The sequence below is a fragment of the Sodiomyces alcalophilus genome, assembly GCF_042370955.1.
Source record: "Sodiomyces alcalophilus JCM 7366 unplaced genomic scaffold ACRALscaffold_3, whole genome shotgun sequence".
Lineage (NCBI taxonomy): Eukaryota > Fungi > Ascomycota > Sordariomycetes > Glomerellales > Plectosphaerellaceae > Sodiomyces > Sodiomyces alcalophilus.
Window position 1 is genome coordinate 3,093,484 of NW_027263534.1, and position 9,972 is coordinate 3,103,455.

The 9,972-nt window shown below is 41.4% G+C and overlaps 1 protein-coding gene across 1 annotated transcript; it reads right to left on the bottom strand.

The window, feature by feature from the left end:
• Window positions 1–3,470: 3,470 nt before the first annotated feature.
• On the bottom strand, window positions 3,471–6,046 carry ACRALDRAFT_1049346 (uncharacterized protein). Its single transcript, XM_071015593.1, has 2 exons — window positions 5,074–6,046; window positions 3,471–4,993 (listed from the first exon to the last, which is right to left on the bottom strand). The coding sequence occupies exons 1-2, from the start codon at window positions 5,409–5,411 to the stop codon at window positions 3,733–3,735; spliced, it is 1,599 nt and encodes a 532-aa protein (XP_070876169.1). The 5' UTR covers window positions 5,412–6,046; the 3' UTR covers window positions 3,471–3,732.
• Window positions 6,047–9,972: the final 3,926 nt, after the last annotated feature.

Sequence of the window (9,972 nt, forward strand, 5' to 3'; positions counted from 1 at the left end):
CTGTGTCTATGGTTTTGCTTTAATTGCTGCGTCTGCTTATATGCTATTCTTTTTCGGCTCTGGTTTATAGTAAAGATCCTTCCTAATAGATAATAGAGATTGCTCCGTCTAGTAATTACTATTATCTTACCTAGTTAGGCCGTGCTTATATAAATTTATAGATATAGAAGAGTTCTTTTTTAGTAGTTATTAGAGGTTCTATTTATAGTAAAACTCTTATATAGTAGAGTTATAGCCAGGAAAGTTTATAGTAGAAAAAAGGGGTAACTTTATAGCTATATGGCTTTATCGTATAAGACTATGGCGGTTATCTACCGTGTAGAAGTCGCGTCTATGATAGTGATAACGTGGCCGGTTAAATTAAGGTTAGGGAGAAGAAAAGGAAAATAAAACAGGGGAAATAGGGGGAAAAACGTTAGAAAACGTTAAAGGAAAAAACGGTAAGGAAAGTATTATAGAAGACACGATAGGAAAAACGACGCTTTAAACGTCTTCGGTTTAACTATAACGACGGCGAAATATTTACTACGGTCGCGGGATTAAGTCTATATGTTCTCTATAGTTTATACAGCCGACTATAGAGTTATGGGAGGATGCCTGCTAAGGTCTGCGCAGACTTGTTTGATTATGAAAAGAAAAGAAAAGAAAAGGAGGATGTCGGGGTATAGTATAGGTGCGAACGATAGCTACCGAACAGTTACTACTATTTACTATACACAAATATGTGCTAGAGACTAAAGGTCTATGCAAAGGTTTGTTAGAAAAGAAGATAATTATTCCAAAGTCCGAGCTCGTGGAGCTCTACTACAGAGGCAGACTTTTATAAGTCTGCCAGCAGCTAACTAATCTAGCTATGTGCGTATATACAACTTTTGTGTAGCAGATAGACTCTTTTTTTATAAGCTTCTATAAGAGCCATATATTCTGTTGATATTATACTTATGATAAGTAATAATCATAATAATAATAAGTATAATATTCGAGGCAAAATAAACAGTATATAGTTATAGCTATATAGCTAAACGTCTACTTTATAACTAGCTTAACCTATACTATAATACTATACGTATTATACCTGTATATATACCTGGCTTATAATATATATCATATAAATATACTAGGTATCGTAAATACGATATCTTAGTTATTACTTAATCTAATAACTGGCGTGATAACCGCCGCGTAGGCTGTTAACGTAACAGTCGCCATCCATTCTTTCAGGGTCTTTTGCCGGGCCCGGATCCAGGAAGAAGTCCCAGAAGTAAGCTCTTTACACACACACATATAATTGCACGTTCGCGTAATAAGCAGTAATCCTACGGATCTACGAATTCAACAGCTATTTGCTTGATTTCCACCTCTTCCGCGCGTACAGCCTACTACTCGTAGCCCAACTTATCAAAATATTCGGCTTCTATTATCAATAAAGCAACGACTTATGATTTAAATAAGGTCTTATTAACAGGGTTATTTACTCCTATATAATAAACATATCCTAAGGTCGAGGTTCTATTTTCGATTGTATCCAAAACGCTAGTATTAGAATGACCGTAAATACTAAGTTTGTAACAGTCACGAAGAGATGGAACGGAAGAGGAAGATATAGGGGAAAAGAGGCAGTTTGAATTATAGAAGACTGTGAAGACTGTGGAAGTAAGATACAGAGAGAGAGAAAGGAAAGGAAGAGGGAGGCGGGCAGCGTAGTATATATAACCCTTTCCTTCGGCTATTCTATGGTTTATTCAAGCTGCTAATTCGCTATCCAGACCCCGGAAGTATAGGCAAGGGTCCGTGGGTTCCTAGAGAGCTCGAGAGGTCCGTGAGTTCCCCTGGAGGTCCGTGGGCCCTCCTAAAGCTTCGTGGGTCTACCTAAAGGTCCGTGGGTCCTCCTAAGGGTCCCGGGGGGCTCGGGAGGACCCTAGAGGACTTAGGAAGTCCTTTAGGGACTCGGGAAGTCCCTGGCTTATAGGAGGTTGCGTATATCGTACTATACTGTATATATAGATATATATTTATTCTGAGTATAGTACTAACACTAAGGTCTTTTTTATTATAGTTATATAAATGACTAATATTAGAATATATATTTATATAAGCCTAGATTCGATTCAATATAGTAAAGTAATCTTATAAGGGAATACTCCTATATTTTTCATTATTAATAAGATACGTGGCTGATTGTTATAAGAGGGTTGTTATTATAGCAGTTTAACCTATGCAATAGGGTTGGTTATGTATTAGGGGGCGAAACACCTACTTAGTAGTACATATAAGTTCAGCGAAATCCGAATAAGTGGGGCGTTCCACGAGTAGTTAAACGATACGCCTAGTAGTAGCGAAGGTCGTAATTTTAAATACGCGTCTATGGTATATAGATATATATAAAAGCTAGCTATAAGAGGCGTAGCAGATCGTGGGGATTAAAGTAAGCTATATTAAAAGTACTAATATAATCGCGGATATAGCAATACAGATTTTATCTAGAGAAAATTTTATTAACTTTAGAAAATAAGTGCGCGCAATACATATAAAGGGGCGCCTCTATATTAATAAGCTAGAAAAACTCTTATAGGATTATTTAGAGTAACTAGAAAAGAAGTTTAATAAAAGCTATGTGGACGTAGATACTAAGAAGGAAAAGGGAGATATATAGGTAGAAGACGCCTATAGATAGCTTTAACTATAGGCATCTATTAAATTGCTATTTAGTTAGGGGGTGTATTATAGAGGCTAGCCCGAAGTGAGTACGCAACTAATTTTTCCTGGCCCGAAAATTAAGACTAGGCTTGCTATAGGAATAAGGGCAGGATATTACCACGCAGATCAGAGATTTACACAGAGTAAATAAAATCAATGGATCGATCTCCTAGATTATGTATTTTTAGTTATACGCTGTTTATAATATATATTATATAGGCTAGCCCGTATAAGGCATGGAACTAGTTGTTCCGGGCCCGAATCTAGATATAGGTCTACCGCAGGATTAAGGGCAGGATTATAGTATACAGATTCGAGATTTCTATAGAGTTAATTAAATCAATAAATAAAAGCCCTAATTACGTACTTTAAGTTATACGCTGTTTGCAATATAGACCGCAATAAGAACGGAATAAGTTCTTTCGTCCCGAATTTATATACATGTTATTATCCATAGGATAAAGGGCAGACTTTTCAGGACATCAGAGTTATTCCACACAGTCAATTCAATCAACAGTACTACTAACTACTGCCAATTTTGTGTACGCTTTTTGTGCAATACCTCTTCCCCTTCCTCTCGATCTTCTATGTCCTCTTCCACGCCCAGGCCCACGGGTATTTTATTCCTGGTATAAGACCACGAATATGCTGCCTCCTAATCCGTAGATCGACGACGTAGATGGACGGACGTAGATTGAAGATGTAGATTAACGAACTTAGCAGGAAGATTAACAGGAAGATCAAGATCTAATTAGAACTAGAGTCGCAATAACCAAGTGGTACAGTCGGAATAACGCGCCTCTCTATATATTAAGCGATCCGAAATAACAAGGAAGTACGTCTGTTATAACCGTAGTGGGAATATAAAACTAGTATAGTCGGAACATCCTATCTTATTATAGATTCAATATACGATATCGTTGCCCATATATTAATTATATAGATGCGCCACGAAACCACCCTTACAGGAGGATAAGTGTTCGTAAGCAGAAGCAAAAACAAAATAGACAGTGGCCGGGCGTGACAAACTGGACCTCAGTCGCATTCGTAGAGCTCCTCATCTATACCCTGTAACGGATATTTTACCGACTCCGGTGCGGTCGTCCCATAGGACCATTCGTCGTCATGCGCAATCCCATCATCTTTAATCAAGTCCAACATGACCTGCGCATTTCGCTTAATATCTTGTGCCCCATCGACAATATTGCGATCCAGTATAATAGCCTCTGCCGTCACCAACCAGATTTCCTGAAGAGTTGGCAAGTCGGAAAGAAGACAGCGTATATGATCGCGACATGGCATCTCCGCGGATACGCGCCCAGAACGACTAGTATCGAAGGCAATGTTGACATTGTCATCCGTCGGCCATGGAGTTCCCTCGCCTATCCCAGCTCCTCGCCGGACAGCACGTGCCACTGTGGATGTTGACTTAGTCACCACATCCCTGGCTACTGCTGGTTTCTTCCGGCTCAACATCATCAAACCCCTACGCGGCTTTGATGAGTCTGGAGAGTCGCTGATAAGGCTGGTGTACCATGAATCCACAGCCGCTCGCCGACTGTTGTAGCCCTTGATCTCCCACAGTTTTGCGACCTGGCGAAGGCCCCCCAGGCAGAGAATGGCCACGTGAATTTCATCCGGTGGCTTCTCACGTAGATAACCCCTGAGTGAGCGCTCCACTCTACCTACATATGATGGTGGGCGAAGCCGTCTGCAAAAAGACGAAACGACGAGGGGAAATATTTGGTGGGCACGGAGAAGGGTTTCGTCATCGTACATGCTCATGATTTGCGCTTCGATAGGGTTGAGGGTATAAGGCATCTTTCGCAAGCCATAGCCATCGTGTTCGAGAATATGCCGAAGATGAAGTTTTCGATACATTTCAAAGAAATGGAACACGGTAAAGAGAAGAGGGATGAGGCGACGTCGCATTCGTTCATGTGAAGGAGCGAATTCCAGGCGCTGTACCTCAGTCGTTCGGAGGAATATCTCCTTGGTTATCCATTCGCACATCAGAGAAGATAGTTTGGTGGCGACATGATGTCGGTGCCATAAGCCACAGAGATGCTGGAATGTTACCGCGGATGTGTCATGGGCCGGGTAGAGGCGAAGAGCGTAAGGGGGAACATGATGGTCAAGATGATGTCGTACAATAGGAGTTTCGTGGAAATTTATAAGTGCGTGCCATGGCCTAGACACACGGCGTACATTGAGGACATCGGCAAGTGGGAGGGCGGAAAGGATTTGTATCTGGAGTTCGCTAGGGAGTGTGAAGAATAGCCGCTCGAAAGATCCGCTACCGTCCTGTTAGCATCAAATCTTTGCTCACATAATTGACAGAAGACTGCAGTCGGGAAAGAGCGAGAGAAATTGTACCTTTCAGGTTTTTCCGTATCACCGCGATAGTATGCTTTTTGCGTCTCCCGCTGCTCATCCTGGGTTTGCTTTCCGTTTAAGAGAGGTACCTTGGACCTGAGGCTAAAAAAGCGGCCCCTTGATTTCTGGTCGGAGGGACGTTGGCTATCACTTCCCGTCTCAGTCGTCTTGAAAGTGCGAATTGGGTGGATGAACGTAGACGGTGGTATCGGCGAGGTCGAACGAGCGGATGAGTTCGGTTGGAACCGGGAACACTGGTCGGGAGATGTTTCGCTGAGCTGGTGGAGCTTGGAGAAGTAACGCTCTGAGGCGAACTCAGTAATATGGGGCGGATCCATCCTGCTGGTGTGGTCTGTGATGCGATCGTGCCGCGATGGGGAATGGAGGGAAGAATGCCATAGACGTGTACCGATTCGCCTTGTTATGGTTACGCCTGAGCCTGAGACGAGTGGGGCAAGTCGACCGAGCAGAGGAGTTGTGATCTAAACATGACTGAGCATTGGGGCAACAGCAAGGTGACTCGAGTGATTTCGAGCGCAAACGGGTCCCTAGTGCCACGTAATCGACCACCGGAATGGCCGGCTCGGAACTGAATTGGAATCAGGTTGGCTGTTGAGACACTGCCGTCCGCTTAGACCAGAAGAGACTGCCCGGGCGGATCTGTAGTTGGTGTGACAATGGCTGATGGCTCCTCTCCAGCCCACGAGGAAGCGAGACGGAATAATGTTCAGAACGTGGTGTTCGGGCTGTTTGTGTTGGGAATATGTATGTTATGAGCAGTAATATGATGGGAGGACGGTCGCAATCGCCTGTGGTTCGCTGCGAGGATGGTAGAGAGCTGGCAGATGCCAATGAACACAGCCAAAGGGTGTCAAAAACCCGTTGAGAAACGGTTTAGGAACGGGGATGAAGCAACAGATACGTGGCAAGTGATATGAGTTAATGGCTATACTGGAAATCCAGAAAGTGTGAGAAAAGATAGACGGCTTTGAATAAGGCCGCGGATAGCAAATCCCAGAACAGGTGTGTGGATGAAGAGATGTCAGCAGTAATCACAGGCTGGCCCGAACCAGGCTCGGAACGAGTTGTTCCAGCCCCGAAAATAGGAGTGGACCTACCGCAGGAATAACGGCAGGATTTTTGTACTTTGATTAAGGAATCACAGAGAGTGGATTGAATTAATAGATTGATCGCCTAATTTTACGTAATTAATTTATACGCTGTTTATAATAATTAAGAGTCTTATCTGCTTAATAACCTATTAAAGTAATTTACGCCGAGCTGCCTATAGTTATAACTATAACCACTATAATCTCTAATACGACTATCTATATAAGCCACGAAGATTAGGAGCTATAGGGACGCCTCTACGAAGTCAGGGCCCGTAATAACGGAACCTAGGGTTTCCTACGCCCTAATAACCTAATTCCTGGCCTATAGCGGGCTAGGCGTCCCGAATTTGCCTCCCACGCCTCTATCGCTAATATAAATGGGCACCCTATTAATATCTTCGAGCTAACTACTATACGCAAAGCTGTCTATACCGAAGACTACTGATTATATAAAAAGGATTATAAGGACTATAAGACCTACCAAAAGGGTATTAACGCTATACTTAAATAAGTTCAAGAGTTTATTATAGCGCAGAGATAGAAAGCCTTTATAAAGGGTATAAACCAGAAGAGATCTTTATAGCGGTAAAAGCCGACGCTAAACCCAATATCGCAACTCGTACAAGGGACTCCTAAAAGAAGTACGATCTATATAAGAGTAAGCCGCCTAATAACCCAAGGAACGTGGCTGCCTAGCTAAACGACTAGCAGCACCTGCTTTAAAATTATGATAATATCGGGATATATAATAACCCTCGGGGGATCTGGATTAACGATTTCTTTAATACTATATAACCGTCAATAGGTCACTGAGTTAATATATAGAAGGCTATACTAGACCTTAAGATAGTAACGATAATCACCCTTATGGCGAAAAGGAAGAAGGCGGCGGAATAACTTAAAGCGCTGCCCGGTCGAAGCTATAAGGCTATAGCCTTCCCGGCCTAAACCTAGGGGAAGACGACGATAATCATAGGCTATAGAGGGCCAGGTAGAGCGACTATAACGGAGCCTAGTAAGGCCGTAACGCCTACCCTAAAAGAAAAACGTTAACTAATAGTATAAGCTTAAAAAGAAGAAAACGCAGATAATCTCTTTGTAATAAGTACGAGTGCCCTATATACTATTAGCGTAGTTATAATCTATAAGGCTACTGGATACCATCCCTAGAGTTAGTATTAGCGGACTTCTAAGCCGGCGACCCTATTATGAGGCTCGTAGAGAAGCCTATTAAGGTACACCGGGATTTATAAGACGCCGTAAAGAGGATTAGGTCCCGGAATAAGAAGAAGCGGACTGGTCACGATAATCATAACGAAGTTATAAAGGAGGCGTGACTATATACGGATATAGTGTCACGCCGGCTTAGAGCTCTAGCGGCTACCCTCTCGGCGGCCGTATATTCTCTATAGTAGTCCGCTTTGCTAGACTCAGGTACCACCTCCCACGTTTTCTTTTGATGAATTTGGGCTACGAGTAGTAGGCTGTACGCGCGGAAGAGAGGAATATTAAGTAAATAGCTGTTGAATTCGTAGATCCGTAGGATTACTGCTTGTTACGCAAACGCGTAGGTTATACGTGTAAAGAACTGACTTCTAGGATTTCTTCCTGGATCCGGGGCTGGCAAAAGACCCTGAAAGATTGGGTGGTGACTGTTACGTCAACAGCCTACGCGACGGTTATCACGCCACGTTATTGGCTTGAGTAATAACCGAGATATCGTATTTACGATACCTAGTGTATATATATAATATATATCATAAGCCAAGTATATATACACGTATAATACGTATAGTACTATAGTATAGGTTAAGCTGGTTATAAAGTAGACGTCTAGTTATATAGCTATAACCATATATTGTTGATTTTGACTTAGATATTATACTTATGATTATTATGATTATTACTTATTATGAGTATAATATCAACATTTTCTATAATACAAGCAGATTTATATATCATGGACTAGCCCGCCCTAGTGACGTTATAATAGCCGGTACTATAACACTCCCGATTAAGAGATATAAAGACGTTATTATAATAATAGCAGGAATAACCGGCCCGTTTAAGTTACGGTTAAAAGATATAGCCTACTACAAAGACTTCGCCTATAACCTAGTATGTAATAAGAAGATATCTTAGGATAGTTGCTAGTAGGATCAGGAGCCGCTAAACGATTATATAAAGCACCCTTATCTATTAATCCACTATACGCTAAGCATTTACTACGATTAAACCATTATAAAGCTTTACCTAGTTATTAACGCCCCTATAGCTGCTATTCTTCCAGGCTAATAGTATTCTATCTTACTAGTCTATTTACGGACTAATAAAATAAAGCCTCTTCGTAAACTAATTTAGAAAAGAGCCAGCTAATCTGACAGTAATCTATAGTATCTTTATTTAGGGTACACTAGCCTTAATAGAATAAAGTAAGTGGAAGAGTAGTCATAGGGCGTTAAACCAAAGGGGCCAGGAATAGTAAACTATAAGACTTACGTCTAATCCAAGATCCCGCGTTAAATTAGCTAGCGAACCCGAATAGCTTCTGTCTATGCCGGCAAGAGGTAGGTAATCGATTTTATAGACTTCCTGCTAACCGCAGAAGGCTATATACGGATAATACCTTTTATAGCTTAATATTGCGGCGTCGTTACCTGCTACGTTATAATATCGCAAAAGGCCTCCGAGATATATATAGTTATTACTTAATTTACCCGATACTTTTAGTGCTAGTTTAACCGCTAAGTATAGGTCTTTTGTATAATAATAAACTGATATAATCGCTTAAAATATAAGGCTTAGCTAAGGGATTTAGTATCTAACTAAAGTCCTCCTTCGTGAAGACTCCTATATAAAACGGCAGTGCCAAAAGATATACGAATCCACTCCCCATTACACGATTTCTTATAGGTTAAAGTCATCCTATTATAGAGGGGTAGATTAGAGACCTAGTGCTATATCGTTAGGATATCACGTGACGTTATAAGACGTGCGTATCGTTTTCCTTTATCTTACATACTATATATACGTGGCGACGCCACCTAGACACGGAGGATGCTTATTATTATATATAATTATTATCCTTTTAACCCTAAGTTTTGCTATATTCATTATATTCACTTCGTTTCAGCTACGTTACCCTAATCAGAGTAGCGAGCACCCCCAGGAACCTCTTTTGGAGGTCTCCTTATTATATATGTTATTTTAGTTATATATACTTCGTGGTCCTAAGCACTCCTGTTATTAAAGCCTTATCCGAGTTTATAGTACCTAAGCTGTTCTGCATAGTAACGGCTTCGCCTTTCTTTCATTAGTGCTCGGAGGCGGATCTATTCGGTGCCTAGGAGGTCCTGATCGTTTAATGAGGGTTACCAAAAGTACTTAAGAGGAGTTCCGGCCTGCCTAAACAAACTATACGTTAATTATGGAAAAGGGAAGTATATAGCTAAGGGGCCGAGATTGAAATAAAGCATTAAGGTTTAAGATTAGTATTAAGATTACGATAATAGCCTGGGAAACCTGCCCCCCACGTAGCTTTAATAAAACCTAGTAACTAGAAAATAGGGACGGAGTCTCCTTACTAGAAATAATATAAGAGCTATAGATAGGGAGATAGGCCCTTACCGCCGATAAGGGAGAGATGGATAGAAACGCGAAAGATAATTAAGAAAAAGGTATAACGAATAGAATAACGAATAAATTAACTATAAGATAGATTTCAGATATAGTATAGATATAGAGATAGGGGGCGCCGTTAGGGCCCCTAAGAAAAGGGCTCCCACCC

Bases quoted from the DNA above. Each gene is read 5' to 3' on its own strand.
- ACRALDRAFT_1049346 (XM_071015593.1), bottom strand. From the start codon at position 5,411: ATGGATCCGCCCCATATTACTGAGTTCGCCTCAGAGCGTTACTTCTCC. The intron at 4,994-5,073 runs GTACAATTTCTC...ACAGGACGGTAG, and splicing joins GATACGGAAAAACCTGAAAG to CGGATCTTTCGAGCGGCTAT.